Genomic DNA, 23,249 nt, shown 5'->3' on the forward strand with positions numbered 1-23,249 from the left:
TAGCTAAATGGGTTATGTAGGTGATAAAGGTGTATTAAAAATGAGTGATGCAAAATCAGTATAGTGGGAGGAGGTAGGGAGAGATTTGGGGACTTTTTTCACTGCTACTTAATTGATGTTCTTGCTGTATAAGAATAATCTTATGCAGGCATAGTAATATACTTTGAATGTATTTCAGTTGTGGAAATACCATCTAAGTATTACTTTTTATTTCTTTTTAGGAACCTTAGAAGTTCAAAATAATTTAAAATGTTAAGTAATTTTTTTTCTTCTCTACAGTTTTCAATAATGGGATCTTTTTGTTTTTCTTGACAGCTAATGTCTAGAATTTCACTGGATCATCCACATCATACTTTGTTTATAATCTTAGCCTTGGCAAATGCTAACAAAGATGAACTCCTCACAAAACCAGATGCAATAAGAAGAAATAAGTTAATTAAAAATGCCCCGAAAGAAATCTCCCAGCTTGATGTGGTGACTACAAAAAATTCTTTTCTATTAATCACATTCAGTCCTTTCATTTTGTTAAAAAATGGAAAAAAAACTTATGCCAAGGGGTATTTTAGTGTAGAGCTCATCAGCTGACTTTTGTTAAGAAAGAATAAGAGGAAAAAAGTATTTTTAATAATAAAAAACTCTCCTTTTGTGCATACATTGATAATTATTATTGAAAGAAGTAATTATGGGGTTGAACAAAACATGTTTCACATTTCCTGCAACAAATAGCCCCAATTATTGCAGAGTTTTGTGATGAATGTCCTTGATGTGTGATTCTGTAAGAGGCATTTTAGATGCATCAAAGACTTGAGTGGGTTTATTGTTAAAAGTACATACTGAATTGAGTATTTTTTCTGCTTTGAGTGATAATGTGTTTTAAGTATTTAGCCTTGTGCGCTATATCTTCTGTTTCTTTATGTGACCTTTATATGTTAAAAGCCACAATGATGGGTAACGCTGAACTGTGACTTCATCTTAATGTTGTTACTCCGTAATTTTTGTTGAAACCTGTTTTTGGAATCATCTCCTGTGTAGATTAATGTCCCTTCTTTCCCCATCACTATAGGCCTGGCATGGTTGTTTGTCATTACACTCTTCCTGCCCGCCCCCCACCTCCACGATATATTTTTTTACCACATTTTTATGTGGCTTTTTTCTCTCTTTCTCTCAGATTTGTAGCTCTTTTGTGTACCATCCTTAGGAGTAGCATTATACTAAACTCAACTAAGTCTCTCAGAGTTAGGCACAGAAGAAACACACAGTCAGATTTTTGCCTTTTGCATACAGGCTTTTTCTTCAGTTGGGAGGAAGTAACAGAAGCAGAAAGGTGGTAGAAGAACATCCAAAAACGCCTGTCCCTTTTTCTGAAGAATTTTTGCAGATTTTTTTGCACTTTGCCTGGACAGATTTTCTCCCTCTCCATCCCCAATAGTATTTTACTTTACTCATTATCTCAGATTATACAACCCAGAACTTTTCTTCAAATTATTTCTGTTCATATCACAAAGGGCTGTTTATTATTGCAAGTTTCTCTGTTTTCATAGGATGTATCTCAATTGTACTTATTTGACTGCATGTTATGATGCATCTTTAACCTTAAAAGGTGTAGTTTGCAAGATCTGATCTTTATATTCTATTGGGGTTTCTTAGGACAGAATGGAGGCTGCTAGCAATATAATCAATATCGTAAGAAAAAGGAGAGCTCTTATGGTGAGAAATGTTGAAGCGCTTTGTGATGCCTACATCACATTAGCAAATGTAGATGCTACTCCATGGAAATCTCAAAGAAGTAAGTCTTGGAAAAATTATTCTTAACAGTGAAGATGTATTTTATTTTCTTGAATTAAAAATTGTATTTCTAAATATTGATGTTTAGTTAAAGGAGATACTATGCTAGCACTGTGTCCTGTTTTTGATAAATGTAGAACTTGGTCTGGATTAAAAGTTGTAGTAATCACTTGCACTGTAAGGTTTGAAACTCCAGAAAACTCTGGTTGTCCTGTAGCCATCTTCATCAGCTTGACAGAAGTCTGCAGTGCAGGTTTGGGTCCCAAAAGCAATGTAGGCTGTTTTTTGTGAACTTTGATGTATGTTTATAGTTCTGAATTTAAAAGTATTAGTTCCTTTTAATTACAGAAGGAATAAGTATTCCAGCTGACCAGCCAATTACTAAACTGAAGAATTTGGAGGATGTCGTTGTTCCTACAATGGAAATTAAGGTGACTGACGTTGAAATAAATGTACACTATAACAGCAAATAGTAAAATCAACTTCAGATTTTTATAATGGCAGTCAGGGCATTTATCTCTTCATCAAATTCTCATGCTCTTTACAGGTCAGCCTACCAGGTGTACTTTCCTGTCAGGAGAGAGATGCAGGGTGAGATGGTTTCCTTAGGCTTTAGGAGGCCTTGACCCCAAGTCTTACATTTGCTGGATTGGCTTATTGTGACTTACTGTATGAAGCTGGCTTTGCCACTGCTACTGTTACCACTGACTAGTCTTTCATTATCAAAAGGGGTGATGAGCTGCCTAAATCACAGAGAGGATTTGGGAATCTGGATCTCCTGTTTTGTAGGTGCTAGCTCACAGTTTCTGGGAGGCACTTCATGTCCAGAAAGGTGTGAGAATAAATAGATACGCCTCTTCCGCTGTTCCTAAATGTTTTTACATGTTATATGTAAAAGCATGTATGTTTTTTCCGTATACGTTTGTACCATTCAGTAATGGTGAATGATCCATTCCATTAGCGTAAGTCATTGACTGGATAGGTGCATAGGCTCTCATTCTTAGATGCCACATGCTCTACCGAGGAAATTTAGCTGTTTCAGGAGTGTAGAGTTGCTTTTTGGGCCAGCCACGTAAAATTTAAATGTTATGAAGCCAAACTTCCCCGCGTTTAAGTCCTCAGGCTGTGTCTATAGAGCTAACTAAAACAAGCCAAGGGACTGTTCTACGCCACTTGACTTCAGAGGCCAGAAATTGCAACTCATGTTAAATAGCATTTGTAGGACTCCTGTTGGTCCCAGGGGTTGCTCCTTTGTACAAGTTTGTTGTCCTGTTATTTATCTTTCTTGTTCTCCACTACAAGCTATATCTGAAATAGTTGGAGGTCTGTTGTGTAAAGAGCTGGAACGGTATTTCCTTATAGCTAACTGAGTAGGATTGCTTTGTGGCATGAGGATATGGAGGATGACTGAAGATACAGATCCTGTAGATTGCAACACTGTTAGGATTATAGATTGTGTCCATTTGCAGCCTAGTACCTCCCAACCATACATGAACATTTTCCCAGGAGAATGCTAGTTGGGAGAGGGTGAAATTGTGTCAGAGCTTGTTTAGTGGAAATCTGCAGCACCATGTCCCCTCTACCAATGAGGTGAACAAGGAGGAATCAAACTAACTCCTTTGCTCAGCATATTTTTATAGCCTTTGTGGGTATTACCCTTGTGGATGATGGATTGCTCATATTAATATTTAGCATATAGTCTGCTAACGAGGTTTGCATACAACTCATTACCACTTTCTCTGAGTGAAGTTGAGGTAATGTATTAATTTTAAACTAATTTATAATTTCAGGTGGATCCCACGGGACGATACGAAAATTTGGTGACAATAAGGTCTTTTAAGCCAGAATTTCGCCTAGCAGGAGGCCTAAATCTGCCTAAAATAATAGACTGTGTAGGATCAGATGGTAAAGAAAGGAGGCAGCTGGTTAAGGTAGGTTCTGCTGCTTGTAATGACATCTCAGAGATATGGCATGTTAGAATTTTTTCTAAGTTCTCTTGACAGCTTTCTCATGTATCACTTCTGTACCATGAGCAGACTTTTCAGAGTTCCATGTCAGGTTTCTCAGTTCAGAAATGCCTTAATAAAGGAAATTGCAAAGTAATAATAAGTAATATAACAAGAGCATAATATAACTAATATAAATAATAACATAATAAAAAGTAATAATATTAAATATTTTTGTAATTATTTTTCAACCGTGCATGTAATATACAGTAGGTTACCAGTCAACTACCGGACCTTCAACTTGCGTGGTCATGTCTCAACTAGTGACCTGGAGTGTACGGCAAATAAAAGCCATCAGCATTTTGTGTTAAATACCTCCTTTCTTCTTTAGTCCCCATATAAAAAGAATTGCAATTCAGCAACAATCTAAAACATGCACATCGAAACACAGATCTCTCCAAAAAATTTACTTCTCTAAACTTGGTTGATTTCATTCTGTCTGTCTTTGAATGTAAACATTCAGCAGCTGCTGGGACAATTCTGTTTTGCTGTTAAGCATGGGGTAGTTTTGAAAGTTTTAGAAAAGCATGAATCACTAGATCTGCCTCTAATAATCAGAAGTGCAGCACCAACTGATGCCGCTTCAGCTGTGTGCTGGATTGCTAAATATGGTGAATGAAATACCTGTTTTTAAAAAGAGTTCCATAAGGCACGTAGGTTGATTGGAACCTTAATCAAGTAACATTTATCAAAAAAAGGAAGAAAAAAGTGATGATTTAAGTTAATTATCATTCTTTGTAAGCAGCTGAGTACTATTAGAAAATCAAATACAGAGGGAAAAAACCCTGTTCGTTACATTTCACTACAGGTGATTATTGTGGAAAAGTAACTTGTGTTTTGTGTAATTTTTTTAAATAGTTTTTTTAAGTTGATGAACAGGAAGTTGGATGCTGAAAAGTGTTCTCTAACTACTTTTTCTGTTTATGCTGAAGGGGCGTGATGACCTGAGACAAGATGCTGTTATGCAGCAGGTTTTCCAGATGTGCAATACATTGCTCCAGCAAAACACTGAAACACGGAAGAGAAAATTAACTATCCGAAGGTACAAGGTAACCATGAACAGCTGCTGCAGCAGAGGAATGAATGCTACTGATAAAGCATATTTCCACATTCTTCTCTTTAACCCAAAGACAATATAAAAGTGCATTTATTTATGTGCTATTAAAATAGTCAGTGCTCCTTGAGCTACAAAATAAACAATTAATACAGTTTAATTATGACAATTACAACAATTACTACAATTTAATTTTTTTCCAAATGCTTAAAAAAAATTCTGATTCCCAATATATATTTAAATACTCTTCAAAGCTTTCTTTATATGAATTTATAATTGTAAAGAAATTAAGTCATGCACTGTCCTTGAATTCTAAGTTGCTATCATTAAACTCAAGCATGCAAGTTTGTTTATGAATTCTCATTAATTTCAGTCTTGTGATATTCCTTAATTTATTAACGATCAATTTTAGTCTTGCAGTATTCCTTAAAACTGCATCCAGAAATTCCACCTAGGATCTGTTCATGCAGAATTTGAATTGCAGAACTCTTCTTGTTGGAATTGGGAATACAGGAATAAATTCTTACTCTGAATGCAGAAAATGTATTTGAACAGGAACTTTCCCGTCCTCCTTCCTTTTTATGCACTTGGGTTTATAATAATAGCTATAAAGGTGACCTCTGAGTAAGTACTCTATAAGTGAAAGTTCTTGCCTTTGACAAATGAGAAATGTGCACTCCAGAATATCTAAAGGAGCTTATCTGAATTGCTAGCATAGTTTTAATAATTCACAGGTGGAGTTAGAGTCACATTTTTTTGAATAATTTTCCATGAAGACTCAGGTTTTTACGTGCATAAAAATGAATGAAAGCAGGGAAAAATGGAGCAGGGGTTGCATTATGAGATAAAGAGACTTTCATAAGAAAAGAAAATTGAAGAAAACAGGCAGTAGCGATTTGTCTGAGGACAGGAGATGGTTCATTCTGGCCAGTTCTGTCTGCTACAGCAGTTGAGGTAACTCCTGCAGCCAGTTAGGAAGAGAGAAACTGTTCCCTAGAAGGAGAAGCAGGCTAAGACAAGCCTAATATATTCACACAGTTACCGTGTGTGTTTGTTCCAGATTTTACTTTTTGGGTGCAATTTGCCCAATGTTTATATCGTCCCATTCTAGCATAGCAATCTGCTGGTAATCACAGGTCATCCAGAATACTGACAGGAACATGCAAATTAAGTATAATCATTCAGTTGTGCTGAATTACCAAGCAGAAGGCTCTCCGGGGTAGGAGGAAATTTGCAAGTATTTGATAGGAAAACCTTGAGTGTGTTTTATGTATGTATACCTGTGTTTAGAACATGTACTGTGGTCAGCCATATGGTTTGGTCTTTTCTCTTTTTAAACAAACACGGATAAGCACCCATGCCCTGCAGCTTGCATATTCATAGTTGTGTGTGTGTAACCCTCCCCCATGCAGCAGTGGGTTTGTTTTTACAGGTGGTTCCCCTCTCTCAGAGGAGTGGTGTTCTTGAGTGGTGCTCAGGTACAACTCCCATCGGGGAGTTTCTTGTGAATGTTGAAGAAGGAGCTCACAAGAGATACAGGCCAAAAGATTATTCCAGTTATCAGTGTCAGAAAATAATGATGGTGAGTCAAAATAATTAAAAATATCTGGCTTATATTTTTTTACCCAGAGGGTTGGGGTTTTATGTATTTATGGAGAATTATATACTATACTTTTAGTATATAATATTGAATATGATCAGTGGCACGGAGTTAATTGTTCTTCAGACTAATCTGAATGCAGCCTGGGAAGAGTTTTTACAAAAGCAAAAATTGCTAACTGAATGACTGTTGCAGAAAAGATTTGAATCTTGAAGAAGTCTGCGAACTTTTCTAGAATAAATCTATTGGAATTCTAAAATGATCATTACAGAGACCCAACAGAGTCAGTATAAAGTTATCTTACAGATTTCATTTATATTTGTCGTGTTTCTCATTGCATTTGAAAAATCATTTTATTTCCCTGAATAAACCAAAATTCTAAGTACTAGTCCTTGAAAATAAAAAATACAGTTTTAGGATGCAGCTGAGATTAATGTAATGTCCTAATTGCTGTTAGACAGTGTGAAGGGGTCTGGCTTCTCCTCCACCCATGAGAGACATGCACCCTCTGCCCCCCACAGTGAGCCAGTTCAGGGAGCTAAGCCTAAAGAAGACTGACCTTATGTAAACTGGCAGAAAAATACCTGGTTCTGTAGATACATGTAGGGGAGGGTTCTTTCTTCTGATGGTAAGTAGCTACTAGATGGATTCAGCTGGTTTAGTTTAGTTTCACAAACCACCTCACCATACATTTAGAAAATTGCAAATTCTACTTTATATCACCATGATTTTGCAATAAATTATTTTCTTTTAAATCTGTATAGTACTAATGGGATGAAAGTATATTTAATTTTGGCTTTGTGCAGCTTTTGCATATGAATGAGTGAGAATTATTTTCTTGGTGACATGTGCCATCAGATAAGCAAAGGTACCAGAACAGAGAGTGCAAGGGAAAATATCACCCAACACAAGATGCATTTATGCATATAAAATAGATACACTTGCTGGGCCAAAGAAATGGGAGTGTGCTTTTCACATGGAGCCCATGACCTGTGTATGAAAATATAATTGTTTAGTAAAACAGATAAGGTGCATTAATGACTGCTGTAAAAAAGACATTAATTAATAGCTCAAAGAGAGAAAGGAGTGAGAAGAGCATTGGATGGAGGGGAGAGGAGTAGAAAGGAGGAGTGTATTTCTTTCAAAGGAAGAGGTGATTTCCTTTCAAAATAATTAATCATGGGGAAAACATTTCCTACTTGTTTAAAGGATGCACAGAAGAAACATTCTGAAGAGAAATACAACATCTTCATGAAAGTCTGTGAGAACTTCCAGCCTGTGTTTCGTTATTTCTGCATGGAAAAGTTCCTGGATCCAGCCGTGTGGTTTGAAAAACGATTGGCATACACTCGCAGTGTGGCTACCTCTTCTATAGGTATTATATTGCATTATTAACATTGACTTTTTAGTTTATGTAAACAAAAAGCTTATACCATTTCAGAGGTAATGGCTATTCTGCTTTTGTCACATGTCAGAAAAGGGTGAGTAGGGAGCAAAAAATGCCAGCAAGAACACCAGCGTTATTTTTGTAATTAAGAGTTCTGATTCATTCCCCCCTCCCTTTCTGCAGTAGAAAGACAGAATGAAATTCTGTGTTTCTTTGTTTCATTTTTTTTGTTGAGGTTTTGGTTTGTATTTTTAGGTTCTGGTAGTTTTTTTTTAAAGTTTCTACCTGACTAATTCTGTTGTTTTGATTTAACATTTATTTCATCTGTAGCCTCAAATGTTTTAACAAAGTTGAAAAACTTAGTCTTTTACTTTCCTTGTAGTGACATCATTAGCCTTGTCTGAAATTTTTTATTAAGCTTTGGCATTTTTCTTTGAGTTTTTTGTCCTAATAAGAAAATATATGTACTTGAATTGTGTATTTCCTTTGGATGACTCAGTTCTCTACGGAGTCACTGGAAGACATTTGATAGTAGATTGTATACATTGCAATAGGTTCTATTTTAGATGTTAGCATGTTGTTTATACACCACATTTTTTGCTGAAAAAAAATGAAATAAATCTACAGATTAGCAGAATTCAGATGAAAGATTTTTGTAGGAAATGCTACTGCTATCCATGTCTATCAGCTAATAGAAAAACGGTAACAGGTGTAAATTGCAGCAAGGGAGATTTAGTTTGGAGGTTTTCTATGTTTAAGGACAGCAGAGCACTGAAACAGGTTTGCATGAAAGGTTTTATAATTTGCGTCACTGAAGATTTTTAAAACTGACTTAGACAAGAATTACTCGGGAACTCTTTAGGTATAGTTGAGCTGCCCCAACTGAATTATGTCCAGTCCTGTTTTCTGGATTACATAATACTGTGAACTAAAAGGTTTTCTTAAAAATAGTAATAATAACAAACCCTAATTTTATTATGCACTTGCTTTTTATATTTTTTTTATTTTTTTAAAGCTGTGAAATTGTTTGCTTAACCTATCTGCAGAGAGAAATGGCAAGAAGTCCATGGAGTAGATATAACAATAAACATTTGTGTGAGAATAACCATTTTGCAATTGCATTCAGTTAGCATTTTCTTTTTGGATTTGTGGAATGGCGTTTGCTTTTTACTGGAGTAATATGTATACATGGGTGAAGAAACATTCTCACTTTTAATTTGTTTGCATGTGTTACACTGATTGTAATAACCTTCTCTTTGTTAAATTTTCCCTGGGTTTTATGGCATGTAAATATGGTTTCAGCACTTAACCTTTTTGTTTTAGTTGGCTACATTCTTGGACTTGGAGACAGACATGTTCAGAATATCTTGATAGATGAACAAACGGCAGAACTAGTGCATATAGATCTGGGTAAGTGGGACAGGCAAGAGAACCTTAATTTTTCTTTACTTTAACATTTTTAAAAACACTTAATATTCTTTCATTTAGGGGTTGCTTTTGAGCAAGGTAAGATCCTTCCCACACCAGAGACTGTTCCATTTAGGCTAACCAGGGACATTGTGGATGGAATGGGTATTAGTGGAGTAGAAGGAGTCTTCAGAAGGTAAGTGCTCCCATATTGCATAGGGGTAAGGAAGCAGCAGAGTACTTTGGGCATTGTGATTGTTATATGCTAAATAGTTCTGGTGTTTGAGAGGCGATTCCAATTTCTGCTGATAATACCCAAACCTAAATGCTATCCTCTAACTCATACGCTCTTATTTATATAGCCAATTAAAAGTTCCTTATTGTTGCTCAGCTTTTTGTATTCTTTACTAACTAATGGTTTATTGTCACCTTCTTGTGGAATTCCAGGATGGCTCAGTACTTCCAAAGGATCCACAGATAAATTTCATCCCTTGATTTAGACTGTTGGATTTTTTTTTTCCTTCAGAACTATGTATTTCTTTCTGACCTATGCTATATATTTGGAGTTAAGTTTCATTGAACTATTTTGTTCTGTCTCTTACTTCAGTTTTGTGTAAGTAATTTGCAGTCTTTTTCCTCTTTCCGATCATACATTGATAGCGCTTTTCAAGTGCAAGATCTAAATCTGACAATAAATTTGAACTGCAAAACAGAAAAATCCCAAAAGAGCTGAGTTTCTGTGAACCTCCATCCTATCTCCTGTGAATGACCCAAGAGAGTCCTAAAAATCAGGACATTTCTCTCATTCAAGACTTTCATGATGTTCATGAATGCAGTGCTTGCAAACCCCAAATTTAATGTCTTTAAAAAATTACACAGTGTGTTGTCTTTGTAGGGTAGCAATTAATGTTAATAAGTAGTTCCTTTGTCCTGTGAAGGAACAGTCACTGCCACTTCTAAACATGATGCTGTCAAATTCACAGTTTCGTGTTATTTCTGAAACTTTTGTCCCATGATAGGGAAAACCATGAATTATTTGGCTCCAGCTGAAGGAAGTACAGTATAAAAGGCACTGGTGCAGGTACCGTTTCTGCCTCAGCCAGGCTGACTTGTAATTAACAATATAGATGCGAGTGCATAAACAAGCAGTCTCAAGATCTGATGTGAACATAGCCAGTTAACTTTGTTGTGTGTGTTCTCATCCTGAAGCAGACAGGAGGCCTAATCCCTTTTTCACTGTCTCATAAGGAAAGTTTCATATTCCTTCCACAAGCTTAGTTTGCTTGGGAGTGAACGTAGGTAACCACTTTTGTATCTAAACTCACTGGAGAGATTTCAGAAATAGCTTCACGTCTGGCTGCTGGATCTGCTCATTTCATGTAAAGGAACACTGTCGAGATTCTCCGACGTGTTGCTGAGCTCCTCTGGCGCACACATTTTCATCCAGCCAAGCAGTTCTGCCATCACGGTGTGCTGTAATGATCAGTGTTAAATCAGCGCTTAATTCTGCGTACAGAAATGTTTCAGACAGTGAAACAGGTAATCTCTTTCCTGTAGGGAATATAATCAGTCAGCTACCCAGACTCCTTTTGGCCTTACATGTCTAAATTTCTCCTTTTTTTTTTTTTTTTCTAAAATTGAAATACCGAAGAAGTTACTCATATGTTAGTAATTAACCTTTATGAAGGGTACAAATATCCATTATTTAAATGATGAAAATACCATTCCATTTTACCAAAAAGAACCTAAAAATACAGTAAAATATTTTCTAGATGCTGTGAGAAAACAATGGCTGTTATGAGAAATTCTCAAGAAGCTTTGCTGACTATTGTAGAGGTAAGCATTTTTTCATTCTTTCTGATAGTAACCTGCCAGAATATCTTCAGTGTCTTGTCTTTGTCTTCATATGCATTACTATACCAAATATTCCTGTAGGGGCTTTTTGTTCAGTTTTATTTCAGTAGCATTGGTTGGATTTCTTAATTCACATGATCTTAATAAAATCACAACCAGTTTGCATTTTGTTTGGGAACTATTCATTTCAGACGTATGCAGTTTTCCCTCATCAGTATCTAAATGCTTTTAGCCATTGTGCAACGTTCCTAGCATGAGTAGTGACTATTGAATTAAATCCTCTTTGCCTCAGTCACAAAGATGAGAATTAAACTGACTTTTAAAAGCACCTTCTACTATGCATTAAAAACTAATTATGATATTTAGTGCCTAAAAGTGTATTAAAGAATTACCTCTTCATTGCTGAGATGGGACTGAGTGGCAAAATGGAGTCAAGTATGAACAATGCAAATACCTGCACATGATCAGATGGTTTATTGTTGGATTGTCTACTAAGCAATTTAACCCAATTCTATTGGGTTTACAAAAAAAACAAAGCATCCTCCAAATATTGTGGTTAGCATGAGTATTACCAACTGAGTGTTTCTCTTCCTGCTAGGGCACTGAACTAGCTGTAATCAGCATTTTAAATTAAATATAGGTTTATTTACTGTGTAGGTGCTGCTCTATGATCCTCTTTTTGACTGGACCATGAACCCCTTGAAAGCTTTGTATTTGCAGCAGAGACCGGAGGATGAAGCTGACATGAACTCTACACTCAATTCTGATCCACAAGAATGTAAAAGAAAAAACAGGTGCAAGATTTTTTTCATACTGTCTGCCTGCTGCACTGTTGCCTTGCTTTACACTTTTCTCACTGAATGTTGCTCATGTTATTCAGGATCCATATCTAGTGCACCTGTTTTTCTTCTTTTTTTATTCTGCCAGCAGTGATGACCAGAGTTTTAACAAAGTGGCTGAGCGTGTTCTGATGAGACTTCAGGAGAAGCTGAAAGGTGTTGAGGAGGGAACAGTGCTCAGTGTGGGAGGGCAGGTGAACCTCCTCATACAGCAGGCCATGGACCCTAAAAATCTGAGCCGGCTCTTTCCTGGATGGAAACCCTGGGTGTGACTTGGGAGGATCCAGCACATTTTTAGAAGAAACCTATTTTTTTTATGCAGCAAGTGTCTTTAACATTTCATACTGGTATTTCACAATTAAAACTTCTATCAGGAGCAAACATGAAGGCTTATGCATCTTAGTATTCGGTGGATGTTTTGGGTTCCTTTTTCAATAATGTGTTACCAAGAAACCATTTTTTGTCCATTTATGTTCACCATACAGTATAAAACACTATCCAGTGCTTTGATGTTCCTTGTGACCTGCAGGGACTTTGCTTGGGCGTTCTGGGTGCGTTACCTTCTTAAAGCCTGAGATTCATCACTTTTGTGTATATGTTAAACAGCTGGAGTCTTGTATATAATAATTCCACATGGCAACAGGACCATGTAGAATGGATGATTAACAACCAGGAGTCATGAAGTAACTATCTAAATTGCATTTCAAAATGGGGGGGTTATACTTTAAAGATAATGCTACAGTGAATATAAAAGAAAACCAGAGAACCTCAGTTTTAATGAACCGAGGGTTCTTGGGGTTGGTTTTTTTCAGCTTAGTTAAATGGACATTTCTTTATATAGATATGGACTTTGAGCCAAGTATAATATGGCTGCTATTTTTCCTGTTGTAAATGAAATTATGTTGGTACTTCTTTTGATAACATTTCTGTAATAGTATAAACCAATAGAAATTATTTAGTTTATGTAGCTCAAACTTCCTTGATAAAATGGACTGGCTATACAGTGAAGCTTAGCATACCAGATATGCCTCTAAAGCAGAGTCATTCTGTATCTGGAATAAACACCTGTTGGAAACACTGAAGTTTTATTCTGAGCACAAAAATCTCATTCTGATTGCCTGCAGTTTTACAGAAGACATTTCTCCTTCTTAAGTAAAAAGACCTCCTATAATTGGATAGTCAATGAATATGGATAATAGAATCCACTCAAATAACAGTCTCACTGGTGTATTTAACAAATCTTCATGAATCATCTTTATATTTAAAAATGTGAATAAAATTTGGCATACTCACATTATCTTACAGTTTATGTATTTTCACAGCAGTATAAGTGATGCATTTCTGTTCTAATTAGCATTTCACTGATTTTTATTTGTACAGTTTTCCCTCAGTTTTTATGCTCCATCTTTGTTTTATAAGTTAATGTCAACATGACAAGATGAGTCTTTTGTATCAAGTTTACATGAAGCTGACATAAATTTCTGTTGCTCCTTGGAACCAAAAGCGCATCCTGGCTTTTCTGTGGGGAAGAGCTCTCATGCAGGGATACCGTGATTTGTTCTCTGAAAATGAAACTTAACTGACAGAGCATGCACTCTGTATGAGAAAAGGGAGAGAAGTCCTACCAAACAATTGCAGAATGGCAGGCAGGAAAGGACAAAACAAAAAGCACTTAAGGAATTTTTATTTTTAAGCAGAGTCTTAAAAATATCTGGTAGTATTTCTGGAATTTTTTCTCATGCTTCTTCTAGAGTAAGTTTAAGCATTTAGACATTTTGGGGGTTATTTAATACTAAAACTCTAGCTACTATATAGATGAATACTGCATAAAAGCACTTGGCAGATCCTGTCCTTTCTTTATGAGTTACTGATGCTCCACTTTAAAAGGAATGTTTTTATCATGATGGGCTGCAATTTAGGTTTTTTACTTACAGCAGACAGTGAAACATTAATATAATTGTCTCAGCAAAGTCTAACTTCAGAGGAAATAATTATCCCTCTGCATTGTTCTTAACTTGGTGTTTAGTGCCTAGACTTTGAATGTCCATACATTTTCATTGTTCAGGCTGAATGAAACACAGATAAAAATGCATGTAAATACTGTAAATGTAATTGAAACCTGCTTAGATTATTTGCAAGCTCCTGTAGCAGTGGAGCACCAGTTAGCTGACAAACATATGAAAACAGTTTGAATTATTAACAAACCTTAGTCTCCAAAACACTCAAAATCAACGTGACACAGTCCTGTTACTATGAGATCTTAGTTCAACTAATCTCACATTCGTGAGATAATTGTCATCCATGCAAAGCCTCATGTAGCCACATGACAACCATCAGAGACTGTGCTTTATTTTGTGTTCCAGTAATACCTTAATTTTTAAAAGTCAAAATTAGAAAGTGAATGGTCTGCAAAAATGTGTCATCTGTAGTTACACACTTTCCTTCAATAAGAATAGAAATGTTAAACCTGGATGGAAATGCTTTTTAATTCTGAACAATGGTTTTGTCACAAATGCTACTACAGATGGGAAGATGGAATAGTATTTGGGAGCCTCAAATATATTTTTTATAGTAGTAAGCTAGAAATATGTGAGACAGGTCAATTTTGCCTCTTTAACATTATTTTTTTTTCTTGGAATGCATTTTAGTAATTTTAAACATTTACATTTAGAAAATATAATTTCTAGGAAAAATGAACCTGTGATCTAGTATAATGGGGAAAAGTTTTTAAACAACAAAATCTTTATTTGAAATTGTCTTTTTCTGGTGAAATGTCTGTTAGACAAATGTCCTCAGGAGTATGGACTGTAAAAAAGTTAAGTGTTAGCAGGTAATCCAATCTGAACTACAGACCTTGACTGAACTTTTCTATCAGCAAGGAACTCTGTCTCATGAATAGGGATCAAGGCATCACAGGCAGATTAAACTGGCCGTCTGGTGAGGTGCATCCAATTTAAATAAAACAAGGATGTCAGTCTTCATGAGTTTCAGATTTGAAACCTGTTTTTCTTACAGATAAAACCACCCGAAAGTAATTTTTTTCAGTATCTGTGAATTAATTAGGTTGCAGTTCTGTTACTATGAAAGCCTTGAGTTTATAAAAAGTATTCACTATCACTAAATGTTTTCGAGTGCACTAAAATGTTAGGCTTCATATTTTCAGGGGATAATGCACTCTATTATACGTGGTTAGTGATTGTTTTCTTCATTAATACTGTTATTCCATACCTGCAGAAGTGGTAATGCTTCAACAACAAAGGGTCAATAAAGATACCTTTGTAAACAGGTGATTCCAAAATCTTCCTGGGGAATTTGGTTGTGTGATTGGTAAGGGATGACACTGTATGGTTTTACTGCTACTTTCATCCCTGTGAATTTAAAACTAAAACAAGGCAGTCGAGTTTTCTTGTAGAACCTGTAGATAGCCTGAAACAGCTCTTGGGGAGAGATTACCTCATACTAGTGCTTAATGATGACACAAATATTAGCATTAAATAGATTTGTTCATTTCAGCAGGTAGGCTGAAGAGTGAAACCACAGCGAGAAAGCTGGGAAGTGTGTAGGGGAGGGTTCAGGTTCTCTTCCCACCACATTTCAAAGTCTTTACCTGTATCCTAATTATATGAGAAGACTAATGTGTTGTTCACATAATGCATGTGCCCATCATCTGTGCTGCATGTTAACACTGTAAGTACACCTGTACCTCAGCTTTCAGAGCTGCACAGTGAATAATGTCAGCCATATTTCTAAGGGCACACACAGCTTCTGCTCTCCCTGCTCCCTCATTCTTTCCTCCACAAAAATGTGGTGCAAAGTGACTACACCCTTGCCTGCCCAGGAGAGTTCCCACTGTAGCCTCCATAGCTGTTCCTCCCTCTACCCACTCCCATTTTGCCAAACAACACACAACATAAAACAGGCTTGAGCTTAGTGGCTTGCCTTGGTTGCTGAATGCCACCTATTCTGGATGCGAAGCAAAAAGGATTATAGAAAATGAAACTACCTATAGAAGATCCCCCTTTTGAAGGGACTTCTCTTCTTGGATTGAGTTGTGCAGAAGTCCTACACTCTTAAAAATTCCTCAGCCATGTTGCACTGAGTCTCCCCTGCAGTTTCTAGGATGAAGCAGTGTTGCAATACGGGTGCTCTGTGGTGACTGCTGCTCGAAGGTTGGCTGTTAACTAGCAGAATTTGAAGTAGTACTATTTTTTTCTTCACAGACAGGTTTTTTCTGTAGTTGAAACGGAACTGAAACGGTGCTGGGCATGCTCCTCATACACTCACGCATCAAGAATGCAAGAATAAGAGAAGGAAGGGGTGGAAGGAGAGAAGGAGAGAGGCACTCTGCATGCTTTTCTAACTATTGCAAAATAAAGTTTTCAGATCTCTAGTCCCAGGCCATGTGCTGTTTGGCTGTGGCTCTGGATTATAATGAATCCTTAATAGTTTCTTTGATAAAATCCTTAATGCTAGTTACTGCTAAATCACCTCGCTGTTCCCAGAGTACTGTTCTACCAGTGCAGGAAAATCTTGCCATAGAGAACACAGGAATTTTTTAGTACCTTGATCTGGTCACCCAAGGCCCCTGTTTTGCACCCCCACACACCATGTTTGCCTTCATAGAAGCAGAAGAAATTGAGTTTCTGGACTGGCAATTTTGTGTTCTGGGAATTAAACAAGTGACATAGCAGGAATGAAGCCATTTCCTAAAATGTAGTTCTGCATCACAGCTAGAATTTGTTGTATAGGAAGTTGGACAGCTATCATGAATATAAAGTTCTTCAGCCTGTGATGCCTTGATCAGCATTATGGAATAGATTTTTCTGGTGGGCAGGATTAATTTCTTAGCATTTGGGAAAACTCCTTTATGCTTTGTGAGATGTCAGCACCTAATGTGCCAAAATGGCAGTTCCTTAAGTTGACTGAAGTCTATACAGTTGTTGATTTTGGTCCATCATTTAACAAGGGACAGTTAAGTAGTTTTTCCACATCCATTATATAAGCATACAAATATTATTGAAGTATCTACTTAAAGTATTTCCATCTGAAAAAAAAATAAAATTAATTCCACTTGGAAACTAATCTTTTCGTTTCTCACTGGTCCCTCATATGAACGCACAGCATTATGCTTCCCACTTCTTATTAATGATTATAGTATTTTTGTACAGTATATAACCTCAATAAAGGAAGAGTAGATTCTTGCTTTTGTGTGATTTTCTTCCATCTAGATAAGGATCCATTAGATTCTCACCAAAGTTATTACGACTTCCGTATGAAAAACAGCTTTGCCTCCACACGTACTTTCCTCAAACTACTTGCATCTGCGATAGAGAATTCTTCAGATTTCCCATAGAGATAGATTTTTATTTCTAGAAGACAAAACATTCAGTTGTAGGTGTTTCTCAGGTCTCTAGGGCCACTGAAGAGAGAATTATGGCTTTGGAAACTCTATACAGAAGTGCTCCATACAGAGTTCAGATTACAGTAAAATAAATATTTAATAAGGTAGTTGTACTTCATCTCTCATGACTTACCTGGAACTTCCAGAAACCTTCCAGTCATTGTACCCCTGATCTTACCTTTGGCTGAACACTACTGTTGGATTTTGGCCCATCGATAATTAAATGTGCGTACAGTCAGTTAGCCAAAGACAATCCAAAATTACATAGTTGTACAATAGCTGAAGCTTGCAGTATGACGTTCCACAAGGTATCTTCAACCCCCACTGTCCTGTTAAAGATGGGAATTTGACTTCTTACCAGCAAGGTCATATACCGTGAGTTTTATCCACAATAATTTGTTCAATAGAGAGTTACAGTTTCAGTCCTCAAGCCTCCAGTCCTGCTTCCAGCCCCCTAACGTGCCGTGGAAGTTGTAGGTAACGCTTGTCAACAGGAGAGTCTTTGCCCAACTGAGTACTTCCCATGGGCAGTTTACAAAACACATGTTTTCATGGAGGAGAGATTCTTGGAGTGCCCCCGACTCGTGTTCAAGTGGTTAGCACCTCGGGGCTAGACCAATACTCCTCCGTTAAGATCTTCATTCCATGAAGTTTGCCAGGGTGTCTAAAATAGCTCTTACATTATGCAAATCTTTAATTTGAAAGTAACATCAGCTTATTCAATTAAAATCTAGAAATTAAGTCAATTAATCAGACAAAAAAAAATAAGCAATATCTCACCAACCTCGTTTGTATCTCTCACTCTGCTTGTCTTCACATTGGTTTGTGTTTCCTTTTTCCAGCAGACTATCTGACTGCACGCACACACAGGCCAAGTCCAAGGATGGATCCCTGTCAGGGGCTCTTTTGGGTTCCATGTACATTAATTGCCTTAGGAGGAGATTTTTCATCAGTTCCTGAAATACCTCTCTCTTGCAGACCGATCTGCAGTTTTAGGATGACGCTTAATCCTGTGTTGCATGAGCGGGGTGTAACGTGAGGTTATCTGGGAACGTTTGTGGATGTAAAGCCTGTTGGGCCAGTGCGTAGTTGGGAGGAGCCAAACCTCAGGCAGTGCCATCCGCTGTCCCTTTTGGCCCCTGTGCCCGGGACAAACTGTCTGGCAAACTAAAGCTGAGTATTGCTCAGAAAGAGTCAACTGCTGCTGTCCAAAGCAGAGCCCAGAAATGAGATGATTATTAAGCAGCCTGGAGAATCAGGGATCCAGCTTGCTTGACCAATGGCCCTTGAGTGTGCTTCCTAGCCCCTTTCTTATTTAGCAGTATAGACTTCAGTTAAGCAAAATCCAAGATGAATTACGTGTTTTTCAGGGCTTAGGGATGATGCTTCAGACAGGCCCCGTGGTTAGGTTTCATCTTCCCTAAAAGCGATACTGGTTGCAATGAAATATCCCCTTACAACATTCTTTCCTGAGTAGCGCTTCTGGGTTCAGTCAACTGCCAGAAATAAAGCAAATGGTCTGGGACAGAGATAGAATAATCACAGTTTACAAGAGGACTGCAAAAGGTATTTAAGTAAATGGTTTCAAAAGAAGTTAAACATTGAAATTCCTAGTGGTAAGTGCTAAATACAAGTATGACTGTGTAATACCTTTTTCAGCTTTCACTATAAAGTTTGTGCATTAATTCAGCAATATACTGTGCAGAAGCCTTATGCTGTGCTCTGAAGAAAAGTACTCTGACCAGAGAAATTATTGCAAATGTAGATTAGAGCAGAACTGGATTACATTGCTGTTTGTATTTATGAACAGGAGAGTCCACTACAAAGCAGTTGACATATGCTTTTTCAGTCAGGCAGTGCTTGTTTCATCAGCTTCTATTGCTGAAATTACAACTCCACATCACAATAGAGTAGAGCAAAATATAAACAAATATGAGCAAAATTACCATTTAGGATTTGTATCCACTGGAAAAATGTCTTCCTCGAAGTAAAGGTGAACTCGCTGGTGTTACATCTGGTCCTGATATGAAGTCTGCTTCTCTTACATGAAAAGGAGTAAAGGTTTCTGTTGTAAATTACGGTGTGAAATCTGAGACAATTCATACGGATCATGCTGTGACTTAAGAAACTGGAAATCTTAGCAAAAGAGTGGAAATGCGGGTAAAGATATAATTTAGATCTTTAAAATTACACTATCTTTACTTTTACCTACTACAAATTCGTATAACACTAACTTAAAGCTAAAAAAAAAAAAAAAAAAAATCAAAGCTAGAGACAGGTCTGTGTTACAGAAATGGAGATAGAAGAGAATTAACTTTCCCTAAAACCGCACATCTAACAAGCTAGTTTCTGTAATTATGAAACATAATCTGATATTGTGAGCAACAACTTGTAACTCCCCAAAACAGGGACTGAGAAAAGCAGTCTGATAAAGAGATAAGGGGTGGGGGCAGAGCGGGGGCCCTCTCACCCAAGGAATGCCTCAGACACTCACAAGTAATGGGGGTCACGGGATGGATAATGTGGAGGCTGGAGCTGATAAGGCGGCCTGGGTAGCACTTGTAAAGTTTCAAGGGCCATCTGTCCAGTGAATGACCTTTGCTTCATTATCCATGAAACACATATTAAAGTTGACACCCCTGAATATGCTAATGAAGACTAACGAGATCATGCGAATCACATCAGCCCATGAAGCACCTTATCCCTCCCCATACATGTCATATGTAGGTATGTGGGTTGACCTAGGGGAGGGACCCAAGGAAAGTGTGTATAAATTAAGGGGGGGTGAGGAGTGAAAAAAGCAAGCAATAGATAGAAAGACAAAAAGAGGCCGTGAAAAGGACAGAAGTGTCCCTGACTGACTCGGACGGGACCAGCGCAGGGCCCCAAATTGGTGACCTCTATTTCTCTATTATCTCTCTATCTCTCTTCTTTTCTTTTCCCCTTTTCCCTTATTGCCATTAAGTAATGCGAGGCATACTACATCACTTGCCATAATGCATCATGTACTTAGCCAATTATCATGTATCCAGTTAGTACATTGTGGGAAATTAATAAATGTCTGCGCGTGGACTTTGAGATTTGTCTCACCGTTGTCTGCTCCATTAGGGATTTATAAATCTAAGTCACCTGCCTCCCTTGTCTGAACAGGACATGACAGATATCAATGCTCTGGTTTTTTTACTTAATAATTTCTACTTAATATTGCTCTATTGGTAAAAAAATGTTATTTCTCATAAAATCAGTTTGTTGGCCGTTTTTTTTCCAGACAGCAGTGTAAGTCCTAAATTACATCCATTTCAATTATGTAAGTGTAAATGAGAAGATAATCTGGCTCTTCATATGATTCTGTTTTGGTTTTTTTGACTTGCCTCACTACCTTACTCAGTCAATAATGTATGTTAACACACCTATACATTGCATAATACATAAATAGATCATACACACTAAAAGGCCCTTGGCTATGTCAAAACACAGAAACTGAGGCCTAACTGATGCCCTATCAGCACACAGCAGTCCTACCGGTATAATTAAAACCAGTTTTAAATCAATTTATTTAGGTCTGTGAAAACCACTGTGGGTGCAAATCTCCATGTGACACACATCTGTTTATAATTATCCCTTATCTGTTTATCTTAATTCTGTCACTTACACACAAGGTCTCATAAAGCAATGACAATACTCAAGGTATTGTGTTAAGGTAGACATTATATGCAGAAAGATAAACACAGACCTCTGAGCCTGTGGTTCTCCTCAGGATATATGACGATTACTTAAAGCAAAAGTGTTCTGTCATCATTCAGTTCCAAATTACCAGCTTTACTTTACATAAAGCATGGAAGTAAGCTTCTGGGCTCCCTGTTTACACTGTTCCCACTGTCCTTCTCAACCACTTTCCGTTTCACTCCTACGCTATTTTTTCTCTTGGTTCTAATGGTTTCAAAGTATCATTTTTTTTTATTTATTCCTGAAGCCCCCGACTGGATGCATCTTTCAGCCTGTCTCTCCAGTACTTCACTCATTGTTTCCTGCTTCACTAGAGCATGTGCATTACAGATGTAGCTGAGGGGTCTTTTTATAGTTTTCTGCTGTAAAAGACCTGTTCATCACTTAATTATAGGCCTGCTTGACACTTTTAAAGTTAAATAATGCTTTAAGAAATTGCATGTCTGTAAAACCATTTTAATAAATGAATTTGATGGTATAAAAAGAAAAATTCTTTTCACATTTCTATCCTATTGCATTGTCCAATCACTCTTTATTAGACATATGAATGTCTCAGTAAGGAAGTGATCCAATTGACTATACACTGAGGAGTTTAATGAATTTCTTAGCTGGAGGAGGAGGCTGTTACAACATGTTCTATATATCAAATAAGTCCTTTACTTTAAATGCTGGCTGTCACAATGCATTTCACAAATCCAATTTATTCGTAACTCATTATTTTGATATTGGTCTTCCTAGTCTCTCTGTGAACTAATTAGAATTTACTGAAAAACACTTCATCATCCACTAAGAGGAAAATTAGGGCTTCTTTTTGTAGAGTGCTGAATTTTTTTATGGTCAGAGTGATTTATCCTTGTGGAATAATATGAACCAGCTGTTTTCCCTGAAAGATCCATGAGATCACTCCCACATATTGATGTCTGGCCTTTGTGGCATTTTTTGTTATGTGCAAGAAGGCACACATTTCCTAATACTGGAAGTGCTAAACAAAAGGAAAGTGCTGCAAAGAACTGCATTTGCCTTCATGAGATTGTCTGTTTCTCTTTGAAAAGTACAGTGAAGAACAAAATAAATTTAATTCTAAAATACATTAAATACACATGCGGTTGCATTACAACCTTGATTAATGAAGCCATAGTCCAACAATAAAAGACAATAAAACAAGTTAATTCTTAGAGTAATTCAAAAGTATAGATGAAATATACAGAAATCTTGATGACTGCAACAGTTGCATATTTCAAACCATACTTTAATGGACTGTTATGGCTTTGGGATTCAGCTGACTGAATGCCTTGCTACATATTGCTATGAAGGAGAGTTCATGGTAATAATTTCACGTGATACTTCACTGTGGAAAGACAGTTTTCTTAGACAGTGGCAACCTACATGATAAGAGTGACTAGTATTTGCTTATTTTCTCAAAGATGAACACCACCTGTATCTGAAGTGATTACCACTGAACTTTAGAAATAAATGCTGGTTGGTAATAATAAGTCCAGCCCAAAATATTTTCCTTTTGCATGTACTTTCATCTGGAGTTCTAACTCACTGCACAGATGGTACATGCATTTTTTTTTCTAGAAAGTTATGAAATGGTTCTGTCATTCCTACCTATATACTCCTTCCTTCATGCTAACTCTTACTGAAAGGGATCATCTTATAAAAAAATAAATTAACTTTTCACCCTGGCTTCTATACTACAACTTGAACAAAAGTCTAAGTAGCATATAATACTTCATTAGCCTCATGTATAATTGATGTGAGATATACTAATGAAATTTTGCTCATAAGGCAAAGCTAAACAAGGAGCAGGAGGTTTGGAACAGAAACCAAATCATTATGGAAGAAAAGCAGAAATTTAGTAAAAATGCTAGACAGCTGGGTGGTAATTTTGGCAATAAATTAGCTTCCTTCCATCAATTTCAGATGTTGTAGACATAATTCTTTGTTCTTAATTAAATACCTTAAAAGCATGAGAAATTTACATAGGACTATGATATTTCAAGTTATTTAAATATAAAAAAAAAATCAAGAGGCAAGTATTTTATCCCTAAATCAAAGTAGATGCAAGTACCAAGATATTTAAAGTAAAAGAATATTTAAGCATTTCATACCATATCTCAAATCTCACTGGAGTATCCAAGTCAGAAAACTATGTACTATAGGTTCACTCTGGAGCTACCAGAACTA

At 36.8% G+C, this 23,249-nt stretch overlaps 1 protein-coding gene across 4 annotated transcripts in view; it reads left to right on the forward strand.

Annotated features, from left to right (window-relative positions):
- ATM (ATM serine/threonine kinase) overlaps positions 1-17,133 on the forward strand; it is a 74,531-nt gene extending 57,398 nt beyond the window's left edge. The window contains exons 52-63 of one of the 4 annotated variants that reach the window (XM_042793181.1): positions 316-474; positions 1,648-1,786; positions 2,134-2,216; positions 3,576-3,716; positions 4,724-4,840; positions 6,278-6,427; positions 7,655-7,820; positions 9,156-9,242; positions 9,321-9,435; positions 11,012-11,075; positions 11,751-11,887; positions 12,021-17,133. In XM_042793181.1, coding sequence (XP_042649115.1) covers positions 316-474; positions 1,648-1,786; positions 2,134-2,216; positions 3,576-3,716; positions 4,724-4,840; positions 6,278-6,427; positions 7,655-7,820; positions 9,156-9,242; positions 9,321-9,435; positions 11,012-11,075; positions 11,751-11,887; positions 12,021-12,204 — 1,542 coding nt within the window. In that variant the 3' untranslated portion in view covers positions 12,205-17,133. Of the gene's footprint in view, positions 1-221; positions 244-315; positions 475-1,647; positions 1,787-2,133; positions 2,217-3,575; positions 3,717-4,723; positions 4,841-6,277; positions 6,428-7,654; positions 7,821-9,155; positions 9,243-9,320; positions 9,436-11,011; positions 11,076-11,750; positions 11,888-12,020 lie in introns of those variants that run through there. The other 3 variants (XM_042793182.1, XR_006165367.1, XM_042793183.1) reach the window with 3 other exon arrangements.
- Positions 17,134-23,249: the final 6,116 nt, after the last annotated feature.

The sequence above is a fragment of the Tyto alba genome, unplaced genomic scaffold (genome assembly GCF_018691265.1).
Source record: "Tyto alba isolate M040663 unplaced genomic scaffold, T.alba_DEE_v4.0 Super-Scaffold_2, whole genome shotgun sequence".
Lineage (NCBI taxonomy): Eukaryota > Metazoa > Chordata > Aves > Strigiformes > Tytonidae > Tyto > Tyto alba.